Source organism: Pseudoliparis swirei, chromosome 2 (assembly GCF_029220125.1).
Source record: "Pseudoliparis swirei isolate HS2019 ecotype Mariana Trench chromosome 2, NWPU_hadal_v1, whole genome shotgun sequence".
Taxonomy (NCBI): domain Eukaryota; kingdom Metazoa; phylum Chordata; class Actinopteri; order Perciformes; family Liparidae; genus Pseudoliparis; species Pseudoliparis swirei.
Window position 1 is genome coordinate 16,325,097 of NC_079389.1, and position 26,786 is coordinate 16,351,882.

At 44.1% G+C, this 26,786-nt stretch overlaps 1 protein-coding gene across 2 annotated transcripts in view; it reads right to left on the reverse strand.

Moving 5' to 3' along the window:
- The window catches only part of LOC130202043 (fibronectin-like), a 30,394-nt gene extending 4,279 nt beyond the window's left edge, over window positions 1-26,115 (reverse strand). The window contains exons 1-45 of one of the 2 annotated variants that reach the window (XM_056427336.1): window positions 25,851-26,115; window positions 24,679-24,804; window positions 24,440-24,577; window positions 23,991-24,122; window positions 23,624-23,761; window positions 22,791-22,949; window positions 22,001-22,198; window positions 21,619-21,801; window positions 20,742-20,918; window positions 17,113-17,268; window positions 16,597-16,725; window positions 16,171-16,314; window positions 12,885-13,006; window positions 12,582-12,750; window positions 12,232-12,417; window positions 11,880-12,008; window positions 11,565-11,654; window positions 11,260-11,454; window positions 10,550-10,828; window positions 10,142-10,405; window positions 9,909-10,003; window positions 9,369-9,537; window positions 9,133-9,219; window positions 8,734-8,925; window positions 7,838-8,110; window positions 7,086-7,200; window positions 6,838-6,914; window positions 6,667-6,756; window positions 6,200-6,466; window positions 5,982-6,098; window positions 5,726-5,890; window positions 5,460-5,615; window positions 5,224-5,337; window positions 4,860-5,129; window positions 4,420-4,631; window positions 4,044-4,131; window positions 3,654-3,839; window positions 3,432-3,521; window positions 3,014-3,205; window positions 2,805-2,894; window positions 2,373-2,481; window positions 2,015-2,234; window positions 1,211-1,381; window positions 982-1,120; window positions 559-726 (exon numbers count right to left, since the gene is read on the reverse strand). In XM_056427336.1, coding sequence (XP_056283311.1) covers window positions 559-726; window positions 982-1,120; window positions 1,211-1,381; window positions 2,015-2,234; window positions 2,373-2,481; window positions 2,805-2,894; window positions 3,014-3,205; window positions 3,432-3,521; window positions 3,654-3,839; window positions 4,044-4,131; window positions 4,420-4,631; window positions 4,860-5,129; window positions 5,224-5,337; window positions 5,460-5,615; window positions 5,726-5,890; window positions 5,982-6,098; window positions 6,200-6,466; window positions 6,667-6,756; window positions 6,838-6,914; window positions 7,086-7,200; window positions 7,838-8,110; window positions 8,734-8,925; window positions 9,133-9,219; window positions 9,369-9,537; window positions 9,909-10,003; window positions 10,142-10,405; window positions 10,550-10,828; window positions 11,260-11,454; window positions 11,565-11,654; window positions 11,880-12,008; window positions 12,232-12,417; window positions 12,582-12,750; window positions 12,885-13,006; window positions 16,171-16,314; window positions 16,597-16,725; window positions 17,113-17,268; window positions 20,742-20,918; window positions 21,619-21,801; window positions 22,001-22,198; window positions 22,791-22,949; window positions 23,624-23,761; window positions 23,991-24,122; window positions 24,440-24,577; window positions 24,679-24,804; window positions 25,851-25,980 — 7,096 coding nt within the window. In that variant the 5' untranslated portion in view covers window positions 25,981-26,115. Of the gene's footprint in view, window positions 1-558; window positions 727-981; window positions 1,121-1,210; window positions 1,382-2,014; window positions 2,235-2,372; window positions 2,482-2,804; window positions 2,895-3,013; window positions 3,206-3,431; window positions 3,522-3,653; window positions 3,840-4,043; window positions 4,132-4,419; window positions 4,632-4,859; window positions 5,130-5,223; window positions 5,338-5,459; window positions 5,616-5,725; window positions 5,891-5,981; window positions 6,099-6,199; window positions 6,467-6,666; window positions 6,757-6,837; window positions 6,915-7,085; window positions 7,201-7,837; window positions 8,111-8,733; window positions 8,926-9,132; window positions 9,220-9,368; window positions 9,538-9,908; window positions 10,004-10,141; window positions 10,406-10,549; window positions 10,829-11,259; window positions 11,455-11,564; window positions 11,655-11,879; window positions 12,009-12,231; window positions 12,418-12,581; window positions 12,751-12,884; window positions 13,007-16,170; window positions 16,315-16,596; window positions 16,726-17,112; window positions 17,269-20,741; window positions 20,919-21,618; window positions 21,802-22,000; window positions 22,199-22,790; window positions 22,950-23,623; window positions 23,762-23,990; window positions 24,123-24,439; window positions 24,578-24,678; window positions 24,805-25,850 lie in introns of those variants that run through there. The other variant, XM_056427343.1, reaches the window with a different exon arrangement.
- Window positions 26,116-26,786: the final 671 nt, after the last annotated feature.

Genomic DNA, 26,786 nt, shown 5'->3' on the forward strand with positions numbered 1-26,786 from the left:
TTTAAGACAGTACCCCAGTAAGTGTACTGGTTCCCAGTTGAATAAAAACATTGTCCCAATGGGGACACACAGGCATATACATACAGACAGCGTAACGACATTGACCTTTGGTGAGTGGGTGGTGATCTGCGTTTCTGGTATTGTCGTGTTAGCTCTATGGACAATACATAAAACTGAGATCGCCGCTGGCCAGTTAGCTTAGCTTAGCTTTTTGCTGTCTGTGGTTTTCACAGCAGGGAGAACAACATGGGCAGACTACAAACAGACTTACATTGTAAAGCAATCATCCTCTTTATGATTATTTCATAAAGTAACTTGCAGTAAATGATCTAGTTACACTGCTAAGGCTGCCCATGCCATCAGGTGCATAGGTAGCTAAGGAATTTATAAAGTGCACAATGTAAAATATAGTTATGATCGTCTGTAGTCTTTTCAGTTTTCATCTATGATATATTGGTTTTGTCTTATAAATTCCTCTTGAGTAAATCACATAGAATTATGTATAGCATAATTCCATGGTGTGTTTGCAAAGCATGCTGGGGTTATTAAGCCACTCACTGGATGAATCGCATCTAAAATGGCCGCTGCCCAGCCCAAGGCAGCTGCACCACAGCTTGAAGCCCGTCTCAGACATGCGTTCCCACTCTGAGCCCACCTCGTGGTACGTCTGTGTGAATGTGTCGAAACACACATCCCGGTTGGTGGAAATGGGGATGTCACCTGGAACTAAGGGATGGACACAAAAATATGTTTAAAATTGAACCGACTCATTGGTTGACCTCGAAAAAGACAGACGATACACACAATATGCTCAATTTTTCTTCAATGTTACATTTATATCTAAACATTATTATTAAAGTGTCTCGATACAATTACTATTCATTGTGATATTTTATATAATAATGACTCTGTGTGTATACATGTGTAAGATAGGAATGCATGTTAAACTTTATTGTCATTGTGAAGTGTGGACTACTGTACCAGCATTGCCAACGGTCACGACTTCTTCCAAAACCTTCTCTTTAGACCCGCCCCTCATGGCCTCTACTACGATGTTATAGGAAGCTCCGGATGTCAATCCAATCAGTGTGGCACTGTTGGAAGTGCCGGGAAGACGCATCTATGTGGAGAAAGAGAACGTGGTTCTTACATCTCTAGCAGTAAATATAGATGTGTGTGTGTGTGTGTGTGTGTGTGTGTGTGTGTCTACCTGAAAGCCCTTTTCTTCCAGGTGTGTAATAGGATTACAGGACACTTCATACTCTGAAGTCTGAGGAATGCCAGACCAGGAGATGGTTGTGATTGTCTGTGCTTCTTGGGGAAACTCTGTTTCATTGTCAGGGAAACCAAATGCGAGACCAGGCAGGGGACCCTCGCTCACCTACAGGATCAAACGTACAGTAAGGATGTAATGTTAGGTCATAAAACCACCAGAAAAGTCACACATAAGCTTTAATGTTGAATGTCGATCGACAGCTAATGCATTAGTAAACCTGCCGTTTAGCTTCTTTTTAAGTTCTATATTTCTGAAGAAGAAAACAGAGAATTATCATTGTGGCAGCTAGGGGGTGGGGTCTCAGCCAGCAGCTGACGCTGCACCCATAAAAGAGCAGCAGAGAGTGGAAGTGGGAGGGAGGTGAGCAGAGCAGAGGCTCTGTGGCCTGAAAGCAAATAAAAGATGTTGCCAAGTATCTCTCGTGTGTCGAATCTCTGGTGCTTTGGGGGGAAACCCGCGGGTGACGGTCGCAGGGCTGTTACAATCATGTACCGGAAAGTTGAAGTTACGTGCGACAGAAACAGTGAGATCTGATCAGCTGAGATTTTATGATTCAAACCACAGTTTGGTGTGGCCAGTTATTTGTGATCAGCTACAATCCTAAACTCAAGATTATAGAAATCTATTTTCAAATTTAAATAATATCATGAGGTACATTAGAGTTACAGATAATTGAACGTTTCTTTCCTTTTTCTCCCCGTGAAAGTTTTTTTCTCCTAGAATTTAAGTCTTACACACCTTGACCAAGGGTACTCTGTTTCCATCAGGGCCTGCGACAGGAATATAGATCAGAGGTTCTCCGAGAGTCGGTCTCTGGCCTTCTCTGGGTCCACTGAAGGGCCCATGAAGTCCGTTATTAGGGCCTAGACTCTGGTACTCAGTATAGATGTGCTGGCCCTGCTGGCCTGGTTGGTTCTGGCCCCCAGTGCCAGCCAGGTGAACATAGTTGGTGTCAAAACTGCACACAGAAAAAAAAAGAGGGTTGAGGAAGAAATAACAACAGCGGATGTGAAGCACATCTTAATTGCATAGACATGTTAGGTGTGGTTGGTCGTGCATTTTCCTCTGAATAAAGTATGATTACGCAGGTGCTCACATCTTGTCATTGAAGGACTCTGGAACATCCAGGATGTCCGTGGTGGGTCGGTGAGGAACAGGAAGCTGTGGCAGCTCGGGGACCAATAGCTGATGATCTAGAGCTGGCTCTGTTGAACAAGAGACGTATGTATGCGAGCTGTTATAAGCAAGCAGGGCAAAGCGGATGTAAAGATCCATGATCTGAACTCTCAGCGGTTAAAAAAAGATGGTTGTGTTTCCACTGCACCACGGGAGAAACCCATGAAGCAGTTATTTGTCAAGCACCGTTTCTCAAAAATGACTGAATGTTGAATAGCAACACTCAAAATGTCCCAAGATTTTCAACAAAAAGGAGCAAGCTTCACTTAAATAAAAAGAAAAGTTGAAGTTATAGATCTACGGTGTGTAGGGGCCATTGGTTCTGGCAGGTGGATGATGGCGCTGTACTTACGTGTTTTGGCTTTGCCCACTAGAGATTTGCTTCTCAAAGAATTCTGCAGTGCGACAATCTTAATGACGTACTCGGTTCCTGGTTTCAGACCTATGGCCAAACACAAAAAATACAAACAAAGGTTATTAGCATTTTTTATTTGCCACAATTTGCAATCAATACATTTGCATGTACATATGTGTACAGTAAATCTCATGTGCCACACTCACCATTGATAATGGCATAGCTCTGGCCTGCATGGGGTCTGGGGAGAACCTCTCGAGGCAAACCCCCGGCCTCCTCATAGGTGACATAATACCCTGTAACCCCTGGACTGCGTGATGGCACCCAGGTGAAAGAGATGCTGTTCGGGTTCAGGGAGGTAAATTGGATGTTGGTGGGCGGGATGACTAACGGTTTGGCTGGAAGAGAGAAACAAGAAATAATACTCATATAAACGTAACTACATATCTTAATCTTGTTGTTGTATAATTAAGCTGCCATCTTCATTTTCACGAATAAATGCTGAAATGTCTTCCACATTGATAAAGTATTTTGTTGTCACCGTCACGGCAAAGAAGAAAAATTCCCCACTCAAAGTAATGTCCTACCCTTGACTGACACTGTAGTCAAGAAATGAATAGTTACCTGTGGTGGCAGTGAGTGTGAGAGGTGCGCTGCGTCCGTTCCCTTTCAGTGTATAGATGTTGATCTTGTAATTGGTGCCTGGCTCCAGACCTGAAGTTAAATCAGAATGACAGATTAGTGAAGGGTTGTGAGCTGATGTTATTGAATTATAACAAATATTCTTACGGCTGTGGGTTTACACTATATCTTTGTAAACGCTTGTACATTCTCATATCTGTGTACCTGAAAGAACGAAGGAGCGCGACTCAGGGCCGGTGGTCCTTTGAATGGGTACATAGCCTGTAGAGGAGGTTGTGGGAGTGGCCTCAACCAGGAAGCCAGAGATGGTTTCTGTCTTGGAGCGCCATGTCAGGGTGATGGAAGAGTCGTTAACGTCAGAGATACGGACGCGACGAGGGGGGCTGATATCTTGAGGTCGACGAGGAAAGAGAGTAAGTAAGGGTGAGAAGGACCAAAACCAGGAGTGACAGAGTCTACATTTAGGAAGTTAACTGGGCTAAAACTACCTTTTGCCCAACACATGACATTCCACACCAATATTACAAGAATGCCATCTCTCTAGTTTCATGCATCAAAGCGATCCATTCATTTGTCAGAATTTCACAAACTCACGCTCCAGGGTGGTGATCTCTCCTTGGACTGGCCTGCTGGTCAGAGAGTTTTTCAAGGCATAGACATGGACTTCATAGGCAGTTGCGATCTAAGGGAGATGGAGAAGCGACTTCAGTCTCTCACAGTGTTGTGCAGCTTAATTGTACTTTCTGCAGCTACAATCAGAACTGTTTGTACATGTGTATGCAAGTGTGCAAGTCTGCCTGTATTACATGTTATAAACATTCTACGTGTTCTTACTAATTCTGCTTTTGCTGCAAGGTAATGGAGGTCCAAGACGGGAGAACATTCACTGTGATGGACGTCATACTCTAATGTAGAAGGCACTACATGAATAAGTCCCCCATTCAGACTCACAGAGCCACATGAGACTCACCATGAGACCAGATATGTGGGCCTGTGTGGCGTCTGGGGCCAAGTTGATCTCCTTGGTAGGGCCGCTCTTCTTCTTTGGGTTCACCACCACACGGTAGCCTGTGAGGCCTGTGAGGCCAGTTAGTCGGTTTTCCTGACCTGGCACCGCCCAGCGCATGGTGAAAGAGGTAGGGCTAACCTGGGAGAACTGGAGGTTGGTGGGGGATGAGATGGCTGTGTGGGGGGAAGAAGATTAAATGAGGATGAGACGGAGATGGTACTCACAGTATCAGCACACGGAGGTCCTCATAAAATACTGTCATGTCAGAATAAAGGATATTCACCTTTACACAATGTGCCCAAAATGTGCTTTTGTTTGGTTTCTGAACTTTAGCTTTCACCTTTTCTTGTCTGTATCTCATTTCTTACCATCTTGAATATATAACTGATTTCCTTCCGTACCTGTAGCTTGTGTCCCGACCAGTGGTGTGCTGGCTGTGTCATCATGCACAGCGATGACCTTCACTGTGTATTCAGTGCCGGGTTGCAGACCATAGATAATAGTCGACTCAGCGTCTCCTCGAGGAGCAGGGCGCAGCTCTCTCTCGCCCTCCTCCGAACTGGAATACAAGACCCGGTAAGATGTGACGATTCCCTCAGGACTGTCCCAGGTGATCCGCAGTGAGGTGGAGTCGATGTCTGAGAAGGTCATGTCCTTGGGACGGTCTATATCTAAAAGATGGTGAGAGTAGAGAGAAGCCAGGCAGGGTGGAGGGGTTAGAGAAGTCAGGAGGTTGTTTGTTGTTCAAGAAAGTGTTTCCCTTACTTGTTAAAGCATTCACCACCACAGGAGAGCTCTCTCCATTTTGTCCAAGAGCATACACACTCAAAACGTACTCTACTGTGGGCATCAGTCCTGAGAAAGTAATCTCAGTCTGGTCTGGAAAAAAGGAGGAAAAGGATACAAAAACAGAGTAAAAAGCCGGAACAAATTTTAAATCTAGTCCAGCTGTAAAATACTGATTAACACTAAATACTGGAGTATTTGGTCAAACCCCATACCTGGAGCCACCACCTCAGTGAAAGACTGCCCCTGTCCATTTCTGGGGACCCCAGTCACCCTGTAACCCTTGATTGGACCCTGGGCAGGGCTCCACCTCACGGTGACACTGTTGTCATTCACCTCCATCACCTCCATTTCAGAGGGAGAGTCAACACCTAGAAGAGGAAGGAGACATGAAGAGGAGAATATCATGAGTGGAAATATGGGAAAGCAGGATAATTACTAAAAGTGGGTTCCTGTGCTATGACTCGAAGAGTGTGTGTACCCGTCTTGTGCATGACATAGATTGGAGTGCTGGAGGCGGGGCTGTCTCCTCGACCAGTCACAGCGTAGACGGTGACGGTGTAGTCGGTACCGGGCCTCAGGTTAGTGATTTTGGCGGTGGACTGAGAGCCAGGCACTGTGAACTCCTTAGGATTACTGTGACCTCCTGGATAGAGAACGATAATGTGATGCATGTTTGAGAAAACCAATCCTAATATAATAAATAAATGCATATTAAGCCATTAATACGAGCTCACCACTCTCTCCATGAGTGATCCTGTAGTAGCGCACAGTGACAGGTGGAGCGTCCCAGCGGACGGTGATGCTGGTGGGGGAGGATTCGAGGACTTCCAGGTCTGTGGGAGCATCAGAGACTGGAGGGAGAGAGAAGAGACGGAAATGAATGAACAACATGACGATGATGATAACATGGCGAGTAACTGAGGACACAAAGTATAAAATCAGGATTTCATACTCGTCTTCTGTTTCCCGCTGAGCGGCAGACTCTCTTTGGACCCTCTCACTGTGTAGATGTTGACCGAGTATTCGGTGTCTGCAGTGAGTCCCGTCAGGGTGAAGTGGTTCCTGGACGGGGGCAGCCTCTCGTCCTTGGTCCTCCCGCCGCTGACCATCTGGTAACGGATACGGTAACCGGTGATTTTGCTCTGGGGAGCGAGCCAGTGGAGGGTGAAGGAGTTGGTGAGGATCTCAGAGAAACGCAGACCAACTGGGGAATCCAGAGCTGAAAAAGGGTCAGGAGACAGAGAAAGAATCATGAAGGTCCTCCTTCAAAAGCCATCAAAACACATTTTGAAAAAGAAAAGAGCACCTAAATAATAACATTTACAGCATCAGCACCATCAAAAATAAGCCGTTTTCGTTTGGACGGACATTTGTGGACTGATTTACACCCGTTGTTTAATTAAAGCACACCAGACTCACCTGTTGTCTGGGTGCCGACGAGGGGCGAGCTCTCTCTCTGCTCGTACACACACACCACGCTCACCAGATACTCTGTGTTAGGCAGCAAGTCTGTGGACAGCGAAAAAGACATGAATAGTCATTTGTGTGCCAGGGTGTTGCTGTGTATTTTAGTTTTTTGCTGTAACTTACTCCTTAGCACCACGTTGTTACTCCCGCCTTCTGCACTGGTTTCTGTAATGTCATCTTCATCATCAATGGGATGATATCTGAATAATAAGGAGACCAACAGAGGAGTCATTTGTGCTCTTTTGTTTTTTTTACATGTGGCTGTATTAAAATCTGTGTGTCCTCCAAATAACATTTGAATCAGAAATAATAACAAAAAACAACAACAACTATATATAAATATGTATATATGTGTGTGTTTCTTCTCGTACCTGATGAGGAAGCTGTTGATGTCAGCTATGTTAGGGACAATGGGATTGACCCAGGTGACTTGCATAGTGTCTGGCCCAACCTGGGCAAAGCCCAAATCGGTGGGTGCTGGTACAGCTATTGAAAAGAGAGCAGCTTTGTTCAGAGTGTGTTCAAAAGGTACAAGTGGTGTGCAAGTAAAAAAGGGGGTCAGAGAATTTAGATGGTTTTGTGAAAGAGTAAATTACGGGAGGAAATAGATATGAAGACAGAGAAACAACAAAATAGTGAAATGACTAAACTCGAAAGAAATCCACACGATTTAAGGGAGGAGTCTGTGTTTTATGTGCATGTCAGTGTAAATCCATCTGAAGTTTTACGACATCTTAAAAGTAAGAGAACAAGCAACGTTTGCATTGGGGGGAGAAATTAACCTCAGTATGAATAAACCCCGAAACTAAAACCAGATGGTCCTCACATACACAAAGAGGATTATTAAACTGACAACACAACATGCCGTGCAATTACATCAGCAACTTAAAAGGTTTGCTTCAAAGAGTAATGTCTTCGGGTTAACAAGTACCGTATTACTTTATATAACTCAGCACACACAATGCGATGTGTGACTCCCTCCCTGGCAACTGAGATCACACTATCTGCCTAAAGTGTAGTTTTTTTATTCTTATTAATGCCTGAATGGCTCCTCCAGAAAGAGCATGTATGCACATATCTTTATTGGTCGTAAAATAAGTGTATTTGGTTCAGTGGCTCTTACAGGTCTTCTGAGTGACTGTGGTGGGCTCGCTCTCGCCGTTCTCCGTCACAGTGATCACACTAATGTCATAGTCGATACCAGGTTCCAGTCCGTAGACGGTATACTGGCCGGTCGTTGACAGAACCATGTCTTCAAAGATGGGGACGCTGTCGCCGGCTGCCACCACTGTGATCCTGTAACCGGTGATGGCTGTCGTGTTGAGCGGTGACCAGCTGAGACTGATGGTGGTGTCGCTCACGTCCATGAAGGTGAGGTCCGTCAGCTTTGGGACTTCTGGGGTGGGTGGATAGAGGATTGGAGGGAAAGGGAGGCGACAACAGAAACACCAAAACAAACGACAGGCAGAAGGGAAGGGGTTTGGACATAAGGGCCCGAAAGAGGGAACCAACAGACACAGAAAGACAGGAGCAGTGGTCAGGGCAAGCAACACAAACAGCCTACTTCCAGTAGGGTGAGATATTCAACATATCACACCAATAGAAGGGCTAATGCAAAGCTGCTTTTCCAGGTATATATTAATATCATCAATGAAACGACTACATTGAGGATTTATAATATATACACAGGAAGTATAGCATTAGTGTTGCAAAACAGTCTTATTGCTGTTTTGGACAGTGCTTCAGCAGCTGGTGTTAAATTAGAGCAGTGATGCTAACACAGCGGCGCTAGTACCTGTTAAATGTTGAAAGCTATTGTGTGATGTTAACATATTAACTTTCAATATAATATGTTATGTATAAATGGGGACAGCTGGCTCCTACCGGCCACACAAATGTTTCCCTAATAAAATGATCATGAGAATCAGAAAAGAAATAATGGTTAATTTTGCTTTCGCATGTTAAATATCCAGAATTCATGGTAAAAAAAAACTCCTGGATTATGGGTTGTCCTCTCACCTGGCGTAATGGTAGTTGATATCGGAGTGCTCTCCATGTCGTCCTTTACAGTTACCACACTGATGTTGTATTCCACTCCTGGACTGAGATTCTCCAGGGTGCAGGAGTTCTGACCAGCCTCCACAAACTCCTCCAAACTGTTTCCTTGCTGCCCATTGGTGGGAGTGCATGTCACTTTGTAGCCAGTGATGTCTTGGAGAAAGAGAGAGAGAAAGGAGAAAGATTTACATGGCGTGGAAAATACGAAAATGAATGATGCTTCAATGTGGAACAATAAGAAGCTGATTTAATTAAAAACACAGAAAAGAAGCTTTCTCTTAAGCTGTTCAGTTTGAAGTGTTAAGTGTGGCTAAATCCTTTGTGTTTTAAGCACACCTGGGTATGTAGGTGTGTGTGTACCTGGTGTACTGGCTCCGTTCCATTGGACTATGAGCTCTCCGGTGCTTGGGTTAGACTGCAGGTTGAGGTCAGTGGGAGGAGACAGAGCTGGAAACGAAGAAAGAAAGAAGAGGTTTCAGAGAAAAAGGAAAGTGTAAAATAATCAAAAAGAAGAGACGTTGGAAAAATAAACAAAATAGCAGGCAAAAAAAAAGACAAGAATGAACATGTGGCAGAGTCACTATTCTTATTCTTACGTGTGACAACACGCCGTGTGATTGGGGTTCCCTGCTCGTGGCCGTTTATAACTGGCTGGACGCTGTAGGTGTACTCCACTCCCGGAGTCAGGCCAGAAACGTAAATACTTCCTGAGTCAGAGGTCACATCTCTGGGGGCTTCTCCGCCCTGACTGGGGCGTACCGTCAACTGAAAGATAAATTCACCCAATGTCAGAAAGAGAGACATGGACTGGGGGTACAGGAGGTTAAGGTCAGAGGTCAATGTTTTCCCAAGAACATGCAAGGCAGTAGAGCATTTTCAACTCTGGTGTGACATATTCTGACCAATCAGATTTAAACCCCGAGGTCTGTAGTTCCTATGTCATTCAACTCCAATGGGGCCGACACTAAATTAAGAACAAGTGCACTTTCCACAGCAAATGTAAAGAAACGGTTTGCATCTGAAGATGATCGCACAATCCACACAATATTTTTTCAAATATATTAAAAACATTTATACATTTGTGGTTGGTGGGATATTAAAATATGTTGCATTTTGTGCATTAGCAAGAAGTATACCTTGTATCCAACGTTGGGAACTGGAGTCCAGGAGATAATAATGGAGGTGTCGGTCACATCAGTGCTGAAGTGAGGGGCGTTGCCCATTGGCAGATCTACACACACAAGGAGAGGAAAAGTGTCTTCTGATCAGTTTTTGGGTCGACTCAGATTCCAAAACACTTGCAGCCGTTGAGCACATCCACAGTGACCACAGTGCTATACACTCATTTGTATATGCATCAGACACTCACTCGTGGTAAACACGGCGCTCTCTCCTTCACTCAGTGTATTCTCCTGCTCTGCGTGCAGCGTAGCGGTGTAGTCGCTATCAGGCTTCAGGTTGAGAAGGGTATACTGAGAAAGGCGGGCAGGCAGGCGCAGCTGCTTGGGGTTAGAGCCCTCAATGGTGAGGAAGAGCCGGTAGCCGGTGATTTTGGCACGAGGGGCAAACCACAATATCACAGCACTGTCCTCAGTCACATTGGCAAAATGAATATCTGTGGGAGCATCAGGCTCTAAAAAGGAAACAATCATACACAGTTAGATGTGCACCATTTGATTTGAAGGTGGAAAACATTGTGTGAAAATCAATCTTCAGAGACAGATTTGTGCTCGTGCAGTCATTTCCCTGAAGGGCTGAGGGCTTCCATCATACTCACTTGTGGTTTGCTCCCCGATGAGTGGTAAACTTTCCTCTCCATTGTGAATGGTGTAGACGTTGAAGCGGTACAGTGTGCCAGGCAGTAGGTGCGACACTTCAATGTAGGAGTTTTGACTGACGGGCAGAGTCATCTCCCTCTGTGGGGAACCAGACTCATCGACTGGGAAGGCGGTGACCCGGAATCCGGACACGGCGCTGGCTGGGCCGGTCCAGGTCAGAACAATTTTATTATCTGACACCTCGAAGAACTGCAGGTCTGTGGGAGAGGAAACTTCTTCTGTTGACAGGGGGAAAGAATGCATTTAGTTTAGTATCTATTTCGAGAAAAAACTTCTCACAGTGCTTTAGTGTCTTACTGTGTAACACAAAAAGCTGATGCCTCTTACCACTATAAACAGACTCATTGAGTCATATTTTTATATATTGTATGCTAATAAGGTTAAGTAGGTGGAAATTAAATTCAGTTTCTTGACCTCATGGCTGGATATATATATATATATATACACACACAAGCCTTTGTTCATTTGTCATAGTGTACACGTCGACAGAGGGGGGTTCACTTGTCTGTCCGAAGACGGCAGCACACACACCGAGTCTCATCTAGGTCATGTATCCATGTGCATGATTCCAGCACACAGACTGTACAAACAAGTATACACACACACACACGTATACACACACAATCTGACTGACGTCTCAGTCTCTTACCTGGCTGTGGAACTCCAGCAGTGTTGACTTGTACAAAGATAGGCTCGCTCTCCAGGCTGTCCTCCACCGCGTAGATACTGATGTTGTACAACTTCCCAGGTAGAAGGTCACTCAGAGTCACAGATGTTGCCGTGTCAGGGAGAGTCAGCTCCGTGCTTTCGCCTTCCAATGATGGCGTGTAGACGACGCGATAGCCTGCATGGAGGAAGAGACCGTGCGGTTCGTTGTCTCAGATGAATACGTACAGGTTCAAATCAGCGACAGACTGATGATAGATTTTGGCTGTGAAATGTGCCATAACATACCAGTGATGGGAGCCAGTGGTTTTTCCCAGCTGATCACTATGGAAGTTTCTCCCACTTCCTCCACGTCATGCTCAAGGGGAGCATCAGGTGCTATGGAACAAATGGGGTGTAGAAATTACAACCACTGCTATTTCTTTACTGGACCACTTGATTTATAGTCCCTGGCTTGTGCTCATTCGGCCGCATGCAGGTCTGGGATTCAAGACAACATTTTAATTTTATTCTAGCAGCTGTAATTTTTGTGCGAACTAGAAAGAACATCAGAGAAGAGACACGTGAATATAAACTGGAATGAGTGTGGATGTGCCTACTAACCAGTAGTTTGTGAAGTAGTCAGAATGAGATTGTCATCGCCGCCATCTGTAACCTCAAAGACGTTAACAGTGTACTTCCTTCCAGGTAGAAGCTCATTAATGTTCACCGAGGTAGCTGTATGGGGCACGTCTGATTCAAAAAAAGAATAAAAAAAGATTGTATTAACAAATCGGTTTTCATACGTTGAAATATTTTAAAGACCTTTTATTCTCTAAGAGTAGTCCGTCTTGGTAAAATCTACATTATTTTGAAATCAGGCCAAAATAGAAGGCACAAAATGTTTGCCGCAATCGGTACAGAAGCCAACATTGTGAATGTATTCATCTTTGTAGAAGTGTATCTCTGCACTTACCGACCACCAGGGCATGTCCAGTTCCCTGCCCATTCTCACTGAGCTCATACTCGACTCTAAAACCAGAAACTGTGTCGGAGGCGGATACCCAGGAGATGACAAAGCTGCTGGAGGTAATTTCGGTCACCGACTCTGAGATGTCAACCACAGGCGGAGGTTGAGTGGTTTCGCCTTGTGATGTCGCCACTACAATAAAAACAGAGATGGAAAATAATAGAGTTGGTTACTTGAGATCAGAACTGGCAACACTGTGCAGGAAATGTTTTTAAACCTCAGCGAGGAGATTCTGGTTCATTAAAAGTTTAATTTTAAGGAGCTAGCATTGAGATCCGTCAACGCCCTCAACTCACGTGATCCATAATTGGTGGTGAAGTCAAAGCGTGTGAGCTCTTGGCGTCCAAACCGCAACACGCTGATGAGCTGACCCTCGTAGGTGATGCCCGGCTTCAGACCAGAGATGGTGTAAGAGTTCAGATGTCCAGGGATCATCACCTCTCGCCATGAGCTACGAGTGTTTTTCTGGAAAATGTCAGAAAAAGAGAGAGAGGCCAACGTGGCATGCAGAGCAAGGGTTGAAGATTAGATAGGTCGATAGAGGTTAGTCACCAAGTCGAGGCATCATTTCTTTGTTAACCTTGAGGCAGAAAACTCACCACTTTCCACTTGAGGATGTACTGGGTGATGTGAGCAGATTGAGGGGCGTTCCACTGAATAGGGTGGGAGTTTGTTTGCTTTCCAGATTCAGTTATGATCACCTGGACAGGACGATTACCACCTGAGAGAGAGAGAAAGAAAGAGAGAGAGAGATACAGAAGAGACCAGGAGATTCACTTTGTATTCTAGAGTCATCATCATCATCATAATGGTATAGTGTACACAGAGAGCAGGATTACTAACACATCATATATCTCAGTCAGATCTTAGCTTTGGGAAGCTGACATCATGAGATACTGGCTGTTGTATTTCAGTTGTACAGAACCCACCTCAACAGTGAGAGAGTATAAGGGAGTGTGCAGCAGTATTTTCCTGAACAGAACACATAGAGGGAAAACTAGCACGTCTCTGTGATATTCTAGCCCAGATGTCAACAGCTGGAGGGGAGGAGTCCTTGACTCTACGTTTCTTCTCTTTAACCTTTTACATTTCATACATGTTAGAAAACCCTTTCAGAAGTACCACAAAACGGTATATGACACGTTTCTACAAACAACAAGCGTTCAAGAAGGAACGTTTGCAGAAACAAGACAAAGAGTTTGAAGCACTGAAGAAGCATGAGAGAAAAACATTTTGAAAACAAAATCATGGAATTTACTGTGTGTATACGCCGCTTTCAGTCCTAGAAACGTGGGTTTTGCTGTTTAACTGAGCACCTTGAGTTTAGGTACATGCTGCCAAACAACCTTTAACAAGTTACAATTAACGACGATGCACGTTTTTTGGTAGGCTTCCTTGGAAAACCTTGCGGTGGTGAGTTGTGCCGCTGAAATGAGATTAAACATGTGTATTGTGTCATTAGTGCGTCTGACAGCACATCGACTTCAGTTGGTTCGGTGTTGCAAACGGTGGCGGTCCAGGCTTAAGAGTAGCTTAGCAGGGAAAGACAAATTATATCTGAACAACTCAGAAATATTGTAATTCTACTGGTTTCGGAAGTGAACAAAGGAGATCAAGTCGTCTTTAATGTCAACATAAGTCATGTGGCAAGCAGACTTCTGACATAAACTGTGCTGATAGAAACTGGTAGCTTCTATAAAGAACTGAGGTTTTCTAACCACTTTTTCAAAGAAGCAAACCTGTAATCAAAGTTTCTGAGCAAGTGGCTCGGTTAACCAGAAGTTGCTTGCAGATACACCAACCTCAAAAACAATCTGGGACCAATTACGGCCTATTACAGACCCACAGGCCACAGGCGAGGGTAAGGGTTACATAGAATCAGATGTGGGAAGCAAATGAAAACAGATGCACACTTGCAGTGGATAAACTGCATGTACACAAAATGTCCCAGCATAACACACACACACACACACACACACACACACACACATCTGTGTAACATACAGGCACGTTCATGCAGACATCCCCCTTTACTTTCTTTACACAGACACAACATTCATGCATGCTACAGACGAGAAAGGAACAGCAAGGTGGTGATAACGACCACATTAAAGGGAAGTACTGTTGAGTCTTCCCAACAATAAGAAATACCCAGAAAGAATAAAGATTACATTACACTCCAGACAAGGGGAGATAAACACAGCGGGTACAAAAGAAAACAAACTTTTTTCTTTCTTTTTTAAGATTGTATCAATGTGGGCTAAATCTGAGACTTGTTAAAACCCTTAAAATATCCTTCACTGGGATTTTCCATTTTTACCTTTTATGGTGTTTTCCCCAGTAAGCCAACTAACACGGAGTCTGGATTTGCTTCTTGCTACCCTTATATCTGAGCATGTTGTATTGTGTACGCCTATTACAGCCACTTAGGGAGGAAAAGTGCCCTAAATTTAGTATCTCCCGACAACCTGCTTCACACACAGGGCAAACAAGTAATCGTTCAGACGTTCCTTTCGACAAGACTTGTCAAACCTCGTGTTCTATCACCTCGAGGATAGATTCACAGCCTCACTCGTTTTAAAATGCAATGTTAAATACAACATAAAAGCCTGTCATACTGTACAAGTGCATCACTATCTTAACAATCAGCGGAAATGGGAAAGGAACGGGAACAACGGTGCATGATTTATTCGGGGGTTGCCATGCAAGAAGGTGAAGAACGTGATTAGTTGTAATGAGGAAGGGGGCAGAATACTAAAAGGTGAACACCAACGGCTGTAAAGAGAGTCTGATATGAAGGAGAAAACTTAAAAAAGTCAAGACAAGACTGTGACAAAGCTTTTGTTTGTAAAAACGGTGTGCAGCGTTGCCGTCCAGCCCAGCTCGCTTTCTAGTCAGCAGGAATGAAGTAACTTAACCATCACGGCTGCATACTGTTGTGTAATTAAGCAGGACTTTATTCGAAATAATGCTGACTAAATGATCTAAGACACAAGGTTAAATTTAAAGTTTAAACCACATAATCGAAAACTGTTGTTCAACAGGCTTTAAATGTGTGTATGCGGTAGGTGTGTGTGTGGGGGGGGATCTATACACACACACAAGTGCACTGTGATGTTGTGTACAGCTGTGGCAAAAGCACAGGGGATGTACCACATGCTGGCAAGAACAAAGGCTCAAAGTAGAGGCTGTATCTCTTAAAGAGGAAATCACACCCCCTCCAACCGCTGTCTGTTTCACATCAAAGTCAAGGGCCTCATTTTCAAGGTGACTTAAACAAACACATTTCCCTGCAGGCGATGGAACGTAATTTTCCAGCTCATATTACCATCACTGAACACTAAATATATACTTTAAGCTACAGTGAAAACTTCCACAATTCATGCAGGCATCAACCTGGCTGCACCATTTTAAAAAAGACCCAGAGCCTCAGGGAGGGCCGCATCAAACTCTGAAACCGCAGTCAACTAAATAAAATAGTACCAGGAACTGAGACAGGATTGGGAGGTTTTTTTTCTCCTGACAAAGGTGACTAAGTGGAAAAGGATGAACAAAAGAGACAGGAAGAACATTTCCTCAGTGTATATTTGGAGTTTTGCGTTCGGAATAAATTCTTGCAACATCGATGAAGGCCAGATGGCAGATAGATATAATGATGTTTTGTCATTAGTGTGCAACCCTCCTCTGTCATGATAAATCAATACAATAAGGATTATGGACTCATTTTTTAGAGCAGGGTGTAGACTCTACATGCTAATTGATTTGCAACATTTCCCAGCGAAGTCTTTAAGAACCAAATACTGCAAAAGGCACAGTTTCCAAAGACCGGTGTCAATCTCTCAGTGGTGACAAATGAATATTGTCTTAATGCGTTTCAGATCTTACCGGGGTAAGACTGCTGGGGCTCGCAGCTGAGCTCTCCGACGCCGTTGCCATAGCAATAGCACTTGTACATGATTCCTTGAATGACTTTATCCCAAGACTCTCCAATCTTATAGAAGGCTCTCGTCTCCGGCTCCTGGCACTGATCTAAAGGGCAGAGTCAGAAAACCAGGTGATGCAACAGGGACTCTCTGCAGTCAAATGTAATTCACTGTTGTGAATTAATAACATGTAAACAAGCTACGCAAGCCAACGTGGTGCATGTCTACGTATGTGTGGAAGCGATGCAAACGTATAAAGATCGTGAATGATCAAATAAGTTAGCAATTGCAATTTCTAACTGGATTTGGAGCGTTAAACACGATCGAAGTTTGCATGTCATGGGAGACTGAATGAACACGGATCAAACCTGTAACGCGGTAAACTCACCGATGGCGTCACACTTCCAGCGACCACGGCCCTGTCCAAAGCAGGTGCAGTTCATCGTGTAGCCCTCCTCGTGTTGTTTGGTGAAGGTTTGGTTCACCTCATAGTTCAGACCGTCCACAATACACTGGTCTGCAACAGACAGACAGATATGCATTGGCATGGAGGAGAAAATGATAAATGTAACTTATTTTCTAAGCACCTCCCGGCTTCGGCACAGCTGCTCTTCTAAACACTGTGTGTGTGTGTGTGTGTGTGTGTTTCTCTGGGATGCAGGTGCAGCTGGAGCCCCATAAAGTGCAAGTGTACAGCCTTGCTTTCAACCTTTTGGCAGGTGAGCAATTATATCACCATTGACCTTTCACCACTTCACTCAGAGTATTCTAACATCACTAATTATTACGCCACACACAAGGACCAAAACACGGCCAGTTCAGCAACTCTGAATCGCCTATTCTTCCTCCATTTAACCTATTCCGCCTGTCGCTGTTACACGCAGACACACACACAGAAACATACCTTTAAGCTGGGAGTAAGCAACACAACTCCATTCTCCTCTGCCATTGCCGACGCAGGTACATCGCATCATGTGCCCCAGAACATCGTGCCGTTTGTCCCACTGCTCTCCCGTGCGGTACATCACCCCTTCACTGGTCGTACACACTTCTTCATGGTCTAGAAGACACATAAGACAAAAGAAAAGTTAAATGAAGCGCCAAAGTAAACAAAGTACACAACACACAATAATCAGATGCACAGACGTGCTACCAGACACATCACACACCTTGTTAGTAACACAAGCAGTGCATACAGAGTATAAAAACACACACAAACACAAACGCACTACGATGAATGATCTTCCTTGGAGATCCTACACTACAATGACTGCACATGGCTGTATAGACACAACAAACACCTGTGGCCAGAGACAAAACTATGGACTTTCCTGGATTTTAAACAGCTGTCTTGTGTCCTTGTGTGTATGAACGACTGTGTTCACCACATGTTCCCCCGAAATTAAAAAGAGTCAGTCATTTTTATTCAGGAGAGGTAGAAAGTTTGTTTCGTAGACACTTCTGCTCGGACTGCACGCCTGGTGCAAAACTGATTTCAGTCGTGGGAACATGTTTGTGAGTGCTGACCGGTATCCAAATTACACAAACGGAGCAGCTGAGCTCGAAAGGAAACTCTTGAGTTTAAAATGGTGGCAAAATTGCATTCGCATTGCATTTATTGTTGAAACGCACAACTCCGTTGCAGACTAGACGACTGCTTCAGTGGAGACGCTGTAGACCAGGCTGATGTGCATGCATGCCCACGTGCATAACGCTTCAACACTCCCTACAGAGGAGGGAGGTGGAGGTAGAGATAAAAAGGGCAGATCTGTTGTCTTGGAGCTCAGCCCAATTTTTCTGGACCAGAGACAGACCATCTGGTTCCTTGGACTAAAGAACATTTGGACTTGGTTTGGTGGCTATGCACCAAGGCTGTGGCTTGGGGCAGAAATGCAGGGGCTGGAGATTTTTTGGACATGGTAGGGAATAGTCAAGTACCTGGGCGGTGGTTTGAGATGTGCAGCAGCCAGGCCTGGGGCGCAAACTACTTTAGCATTTGAATGATCTGAGCAACAGCTGCTGAACAAGGTTGAACGGTTATTGTATTGCCATTGTACATTTAATACGTTGTAAATTGTCACTTTAATTGCTGTACAGTGCTTCTCCTGTGCCATCAGTATGGCATTGTGTTTCACATGATTGGAGACAATGTCTGGATGCATTTTCACCCCATCCTTCCACATTGTCCACAGCTGGAGGGTAACCTGGTGCTTTACACAAACTCCTACGAACTCCTTAAATCTGGCATCAACTTAATTATCTTTTCAAAACCAGTCGATGTTTTCTTATGGTTATTAAACTACTCTTTTAATGACTGAGAAAGAGCCCATTTAAAATTGAAATGTAGGGCCAATGTTCGCCAGGCAAGGTAGAGCAGGGCTTGATGGCATGTTAGGACGCAGAGGAAAAACCAAAGCTTTGGTGATATTGTTGAAGAAGGACTGAAACTAATAATGATGGTCATGTTTCTTTAATTGAAATTTAATTGAAAACAGTGGACCTAATAATTTAAAGGGTGTAGTTTGCATAATGGTGGTGGAGACCAAGCCCCTACCATCCCAAGAGTACACTACACCAGATTAGGCTAGCCAGTCTCTTCCCGGAGGACTGCCACAGGTGGAGCAGAAGGGGCTTCAGACTATCACCGTTCTTTAAACACCGGCATTAACATCTCAAGTAACATGTTTGTTTTGACAATCCCTGTGAAGCCATTAATGTCAATATCAAAGCCCCCCAGCTGCTTTGATTGCTGGACCGAGTTTAACACAGACAACCTGCTCCGACACTGGCTAAAGGGCATGAACGCAGTTCTTCCCACCCCCTCCTCTTTAAATCTTGACAGGGTGTTGTTAACAACAGGGTGTCGGTCCAAAAGGTGGGTCCCAGGATTGAAGAAGGCATATAAAAGGGCATTCTGGAGAAAAGCATAGCTTTGGAGAAATCAAAGAAATCAGCACAATCCATCAACCCATCACTTGCGATGTGTTAAGTCCAAAATAAAACAAGGGTTACTGTTCTTAAGGCTGTGCACATTCACACACGCCAACTCTTAACCTGCGCACACATCCGAATTAAACAAATTTGATCTTCTTAAAACGATCGGCCATCTTTCTTGCCACAGAGCATAAAAGAATACAAATAATAAGATGTTATGAGATTGTTAAAAATCTAGTGCTCCATTTTTCTTAGAATTCAAAAGACTGCTGTCTCAGATGAGTCTTGTAGATGTTTCCACTTTGCACCGTCTATATTTTAGAGACTGTCCATTTTTATGTAGACAGCAGAAAGAAGGATGTTTTGTTCAAATCAGAGCTAATATTTCTTCCCATTTGTGGATATTGTTTTATATCCGTCTGTACTTAATTCATGTGCACACTAAAATCAAGCAATGCCTGAGATAAACATCAGTGTCCATCTACAATTATGTGAGCTGGCCTGGATCCTGGACATTCACAGCAACGCCAAAGAATGTCATTTGTTGAGACTACGCAGCTATGTTTGGATCCACCAGCTTTGGCAGTACTCAACATGACTATGCATTGTTGTTGTTTGTTTGTTTGTTTTTTAAATTAGACTATCAGGCATCTCATTCAGTATCTCTTTGTTTAATGGCATGTTGGTGTCATCATTACCATACCATTACTCCTTCACAGACATTAGTGCTGGGTAAATTACCCCCTAGTGTTTCAGCCTCCTTTGTTACCCACAGAGACCTAATTGACACCTAAACAACACAACAACACATTTCTCACAAGGCAGTGACTTCAATGTGAATTTGACTCGGCTACAAATAAAAAAGGTGTAAGAACTGTAAATTAGATGTTGTCTGCGCCATCAGCCCTGGCTCCCTTTTGAACATCAATCTGATTATAGCTTTTATGTAAATTAAATAAGGTTTCCCATCTCTTCATTGCCAAAGAATAGTCTTAAAACAAAAGGCTATGCGCTGAATCAGACTGGGCGGAGACACATGTGACTTCAGAGTGGGAGGGACTTTGTAATTAGCTGTGCTAATCACATTAGCAGCCCCTTTGGCGAGAAAACACTTCTGGCTTGCAAACATATACTTTGGAAACTAATGTGTGTATAAAATAGTTTTTAAAAGGTCTTTTGTATCGTTTCCTTTAAAAAAATCATCTATAGTGTGTGGCCGACATGTGCTTTCAGTACCACAACGCCACCACCTCAACCCACAACATTTGGACTGAATTACAAAATCCCATACCTTTTTTTACTTTCAGTATATCCTGCAGCTGTCCTTACAAAGAATGGATCTGTTGCATGCAGTATACATACAATCGGGACATGCTACTTCATCATATATCTGCTGCACAAAATAGGAAGAATTCCGCTTGCTTGCAAAATTCAACCTAATGCCAAAGACATCCTGCATTTGACATACTATGTAGTGGGACATACTAAATATTTTCCTGGCATACTAAATATTATGGTCGTATGGGTATTGGAACACAGAGTTGGAGTCTCTGTCCCCCTTCCTCTCTCTCCATCACGCATCCACACACACAGACTTACCAGCCATAGGACAGAATCCAAAGCGCTGTTCTCCATCATAGTCCGTTGTGGTGCCGCACCACTTCATGCCGTCTCTACGACCATCTGCAGTACAGTCGGTGTAGTTTCGGCCATTATAGAGGTAGGGGAACTGGCACAGAGCACCATTCGAGTTACCGCCTCGTGTCCCCATAATTACTGTTAAAAGAGAAACACAGCCATATAAATTGCTATCACTATATAGTTATAAACATCCCCCCCCCATCACAATTCCTTATACTACCCTAATCACACACTTCAGAGAAGAAGCAGGTGTTTGTTGAGACATTGCCAGGGTTCTCTTTTAAACTTGTTTTATATCGTCTAATTTAGCTCACATTGATTTTACGGTAGTCATATCCTCCTTTACTTTGCAAAATAACAATAAAACAATTATGTTATTCTTCTGACAACATATAAACTCACTGACAACATGCAACGTTAACGTAGGCTACTTATGTTAGCTTGTGTCACACATGTTAGCTGACAGGGCGAGCTAGTTCACGGCCCTGAAGATAACAGGTCTTGTTTTAACTTGAACTGTTGTTTCATGTGTAGAAAAGACTTCTGGACATAAGTGGGCAGTATTTTTTTTTTAACTTGTATTTCCACACAACTAATATCACCACGTGAGGCTAGGGGCTTCCCCCCCCCATGCTAGATGCTAGCTAGCGTTAGGCATCTGCAGGAGTGAATTGAACACTTTTTCTGGGGAAAGACATCAGCATACATTTTTAGGCACTCTTCTCAATCAAGGTTGTGAAATAAAAGCAATTGTTCATCTCTTGTTCACGACCAATTTTACCCCAGCATTCCTACACATGTACCGCATATAATAACATTCAACACGTCTGCTCACCATTCCTTTCTGTACAGAAAGAATATTTCTGGTCCGTCTCAAAGTCAGAGGAGATGGAGCACCACAGCTGTCCATCACTGCGTCCATCAGAGATACAGGAGTGGTAGGTCTTCCCCTTGTAGAGAAAGGGAAACACACAGGGCTGACCATCGGAGTTGCCACCATACACTGGAGCCGGTCCATCTGTATGAAGACAGAACACACACACAAAGACATTAATGACAAAACATATGACAACAAAGGAGGTAGGACCAAGAGCTCATCACCTTAGTTGCAGGTTGTTTTTTGTCCTTATTCATACTGAGCTTGCTGTACACCAGTTCACAAAATTCATAATAAAATGATGGCCACTAATGTTGAATGCCATTTATTTGTCTCTTACCCCATTGTTCGCAGCTGACTCCATTGCCAAGACAGGTACAGATCAGCTGCTTGGTTCCCTGGTTTCTCATCCAGCGCTGGCCAATAAAGTACGAAAGTCCTGCGTCCGTCCGACAGGGACCGTTCTGGGTAAGCTCAGGAACAGTGGCGGGATGGTAGACCGCAGGGTGGATGTTAGTGACCACACGAGAGCCAGTGCCTGGAATGAAACATTGGATCAAGGTCAAGGGTGACATCACATTAAAAAAACTTTCTATATTAAAAGTTTCCAATCAAATGATCATGCCGCTAAAACATAAGAAATTAACTTCATCTTGGAACATGCAACTGTCACTGGAGTCGGGGTCTATGCATGAAACATATTGTTGATGTGTCGGACTGTATAACATACAACATCAAATAAATGTATGGGTTTCATTTCAACTTTAAGAGGACTGTACCGCGTTAGCTCCAGTGAAGCCTGAGACGATTTTACTGTCCCCAAGTCACGACAACCGGGTGTTGCCGTCTCACATCCAAAAATCACCTCAAACCACTTCAAGCACATTTCCCCCACTCAGTTTCCCCATGTTTCATTTCTCCCTCTCCGCGTTTCCTTGTTCACCTTCTCATGAGGTCATGGGCATGAGTTAAAAGACACGTCTTTCTCACTTCAACACTTGGCACTTCTTATCTCTCCCTCCTCACAGCATCTGTCTCTGGTATACATTCTTCTCTTCACACACACACACATATCAGGAGGGGGAAGAAAAAAAGAGAAAGGGACAGGCATATTATCATTAATTTCTCACCCAGGCCAGTGGTACGAAGTGAAGCATGTCGCTCACACTTCCACTCCCCTCGGCCGTTCCCAGTGCAGAGACACTGGAGCGTGTGGCCTTGGGTGTCTGTCTTGGTCCAGGTATCTCCAATACGGTAGGAGGTCAGAGTTTCCTGGTCGTTACAGCGATCTAGAAGAGAAGTGAACGAGAGGGATTCATTAAAAAATAGATGGAAACTGTGAGACAGCATTGTGGTCCATTTTGGTGGGAAACATGGCGAAGCCTTTATGTTAATGTGCAGTGTTTAACAGTCTGCGGCGATCCTGTAGGGAGTAATTCCTCCTGGCAACCAGCTGTGTCCATGTTTGTCCCTTGAGACCATGTAGATAACTTCCTGAGCACATGCATCACAATTTATTGATAACCTCCAATGCAAAAACATCTAAGGCCACCCTGAAGTCTTGCTTGAGACAACAGTATAATTGGAAAAACAACTGGGAAACATTTCCTCCACAGCTTGTTAAAATCTTCCAACAAATGACAAGTTTTGCTGTTTGCATTTAGCTCTGCCATCACGGCAACAGAGGATATCTGTGTTCCATTAGGATTAAGCTGAACGCAGCACTTCATTTCATTTTCTGCTTGTGTGTGGATGTTAATGATGCAGTTTTCGTGTCTGTTTTGAACAAGAAGAGATACATTTTTATAGATAGAAGATACACATAAGGGAGATCTTCAGAAGTTGGATTGTTGTGATGATGCTCTGTCCCATGCAGGTTACAGTGCCAGGAAAAGAGGAAATAAACAACTATTGTGTAGGTGAAAGTTATAAAATAAAAAAAGGGAAATAAAGTATTTCTTACTTCTGGAAGTGCATGTGATGCGTCCACTTCCCTCTCCCAAACAGGTGCAGTCCACCACCATCCACCCCTGGTACGGCTTCTCCCACGTCTCCCCAACAACAAAGGATGTGCCCGCTGAGTTGTCATAGCAACGCTCAGCTGCAGGAAACAGAAACTTGTGAGCCACTAAATCAATTAAAAAACACTCAATACAAAAATATCCTCAAAATTAGATGTATTCATTTACCAACTGTAAAACACAAGATAATGAATGAATAAATAATAATCTAACCCATCATCCCAAATGTCCTGACAAACTACAACCAGACATCTTTCCCAGCAGGTGAATCCAGTCGTCTGTTAGTCAGTGGCTGTGTGAATGACTCACCGACAGGTTTGCAGGTCCACTCTCCCTTGCCGTTACCCAGACAGACACACTCCAACATGTAGCCTCCTGTTTCGTGGGGTCTCCTCCAGGTGTCACCAATCTTATATGAAGCCCCACCCTCATGACAGCGGTCTGGGTAAGACAGAAGGACACATTACGAATTCAGATTGAGGTCATGGTGCATGAAGAAAGAAAGCGAAAGAAACACGCACACGCTCAGGCATTTCTCCCATTACCCAACCACCCGGCTAACTGCTAACAGCTGTACAGCACCAGTTGATGATCAGCTGAGGAGAATATGGAGATTAACCATTGTACTGCCATTAGACTGGCAGACTGGGATATACAGAGAAACACATGAGCGTGGATGTGTGGTCTGGGGTGAGAACAGTTAATGGCAGCGTGGCAGCTCCTTGTAGAGCTGGCAAACATAGAAAACACAAACTTACTGCCGATGGTGCAGCTGATCTTGCCCCTCCCCGATCCGATACAGGTACAGTCCCAGATCATGCCTTCCTTGGGTCTCTCGTAGGTTGCTCCCACAGTGTAAGACTGCTGGTTGATCTTATCGTAGCACTTTTCCTCTGCTACAAGTGGGGGAAACAATGGGAAAATTGTGTGTTTTGAGCAGTATAAATATGGGCTAATACGGATTGAAAAAATAACACACACACACACACAAACTAACCTTCAGGTTTGCTTTTACACTTGATTCCAGCGACTCCATAGCAGGTACAGACCAGAATGCTGCCCAAATATGGACGGTCCCACTGGTCGTTAATACCATAGAACTGACCATTCTCGAGACAACCATCTGACAGAAGAAAAAAGAGAGAGAACAGAAGAAAAAAAATACAGCTAATGAGATTGTGGTGCAAACTAGACTCGGGCAGCAGGAGGTCGAATGAAACGCACCGCCTCCCTTTGCTCTTACACCAAAAACACAGAGCGTAGGGAAGATGTGAGGGACAGAGAAAACACAGTCCACCCTCACACACCCCAAAAACACTGTACCTGCTCACCATATCATTTTTCAAAGTGGAAAGACAAATGAGGCTAAAGGAAAAAGGTACAGCCTTGACCAACAACACATGTAGAGCAGTGTCATTGGATGAAAGAAACATGTTTTATATATATATATGCAAACCCCATATTGGAATAAACATTTTACTATGGGGCAAGACTCCACCCATGCCTGTGAAATTGACCCTGGATGTGTTAACTCAACTTCAAAAAGGCCCCCAGGGCCGAGTAATAAATCAGTTGCAGAATTATGTCCACCTTCACTGTTCTCTCCCCCACCAGGCATGTCCTTTGTTCAGTCTCGTGACTTCACATGTCAACAGCATCATTTTCCCCACCAACTTTAAAATGTAAGCAAATAGTTTTTTGTTTGTTTTGTTGGGCCTATTGTTTTTATTTCTCTCAGAAGCGTCAGTCATTAGTATTCAAACACAGATAAAGTTTAGGAGATCAGTCACGTATTGTGTTGTTGTTGTCGAGTTTAATAAGAGAAGAGGATCACTGAAGAGTTTTAGTGGCGTTTATCACCCAAATGAACAATGTGTTGCCCGATCTACGGGGCTCAGACATGACAGCAGTGGGACACGACCTGAAAAGATGAGTCTTATAGGAAATGCAGGTTGCTCTCTGTCTCGACAACAAAAAATTCCAAACACATGATCAAAATGAACTGTAATTTCATTATTTTCCCCAAAGCTGATAAGTCCGTTAAGTGACCTCCGGGGGCCCTACTTATTAAGAGGCCATTTACAGCCAGGCAAAATCACTCTTGTGACTAATAACGTTGGGGGGGGCACACACACACACACACACACACACACACACACACACACTTACCCTGAGAGACCGAGGAGCGCTGATGCTGCTGCGCTTGTCGCCGACTCTTGTGCGTTCCTTTGGGCATGCAGTTCACCGCGCTCCCGATACAGAGCGCAACCAGCACCCTGGCGATGGTGCTGCCGGACATTACTGCGCAATGCAAGACACCCGGATATCGCAAAACGTGGGTACAGGTGGTCCTTGTGCAAAGTGGATAGTTCTCCGGAGAGACGGAGAGAAGTCGAGTCCACTGCTATAGGCCTACGCTTGTTTTCTGTCGCGCTCCAACCTCCTCTATCAGTCCGCTCCTCTCCAGTCTGCGGCCACAGTGTGCAGGTTCGCAGTCTGTGGGAGTGATTTATCTGGGCATGGCTTATTCTCAGCCGGAGGAGGGAGGTCCGACCGACTCCCCACGCAGCACGTAGACGAAGAGGGCAGAGGAACTTTTACGAAACAAAGATGGTTACGAATTCCAGATCTTCCTCTTTCTCTTTTTGTTTGTATCCCACGAGACAAGACAGATAGATTATTGCAAAGTGTCTCCATGCAACCCACAACACTGAGGTAAACAAACGTGGAAGTGTGTTTGATATCATGATACAGAGGCAGTGCCCCATTCGCAGATCGTAATGACCCAGTTAAAGATGTAGGGCCCTGGCTCCACACGGTTAGAAACCTGTTGGACACACAGCTGTCCCCATGCTGTCCTCTGCCTGCTCTCTATTTTAATATTCCACCCAAGGACAACTTATATCTCCTCAAAGAGTAATTTTACTGTTGTCTTATAGTCACCTATACAACTGTCTGCCCAGATTGTGTCTGAAGAGCCACAGGTGTGTTGGAAAGTTGATTTAAATACATTGTGTGATAGTTTTTTGCTTGAAATCATGTATTTAGAGACGATTCATTCTGACAGACTGTATATAAGAAAGAAGACAAGTTTATATCCACCAT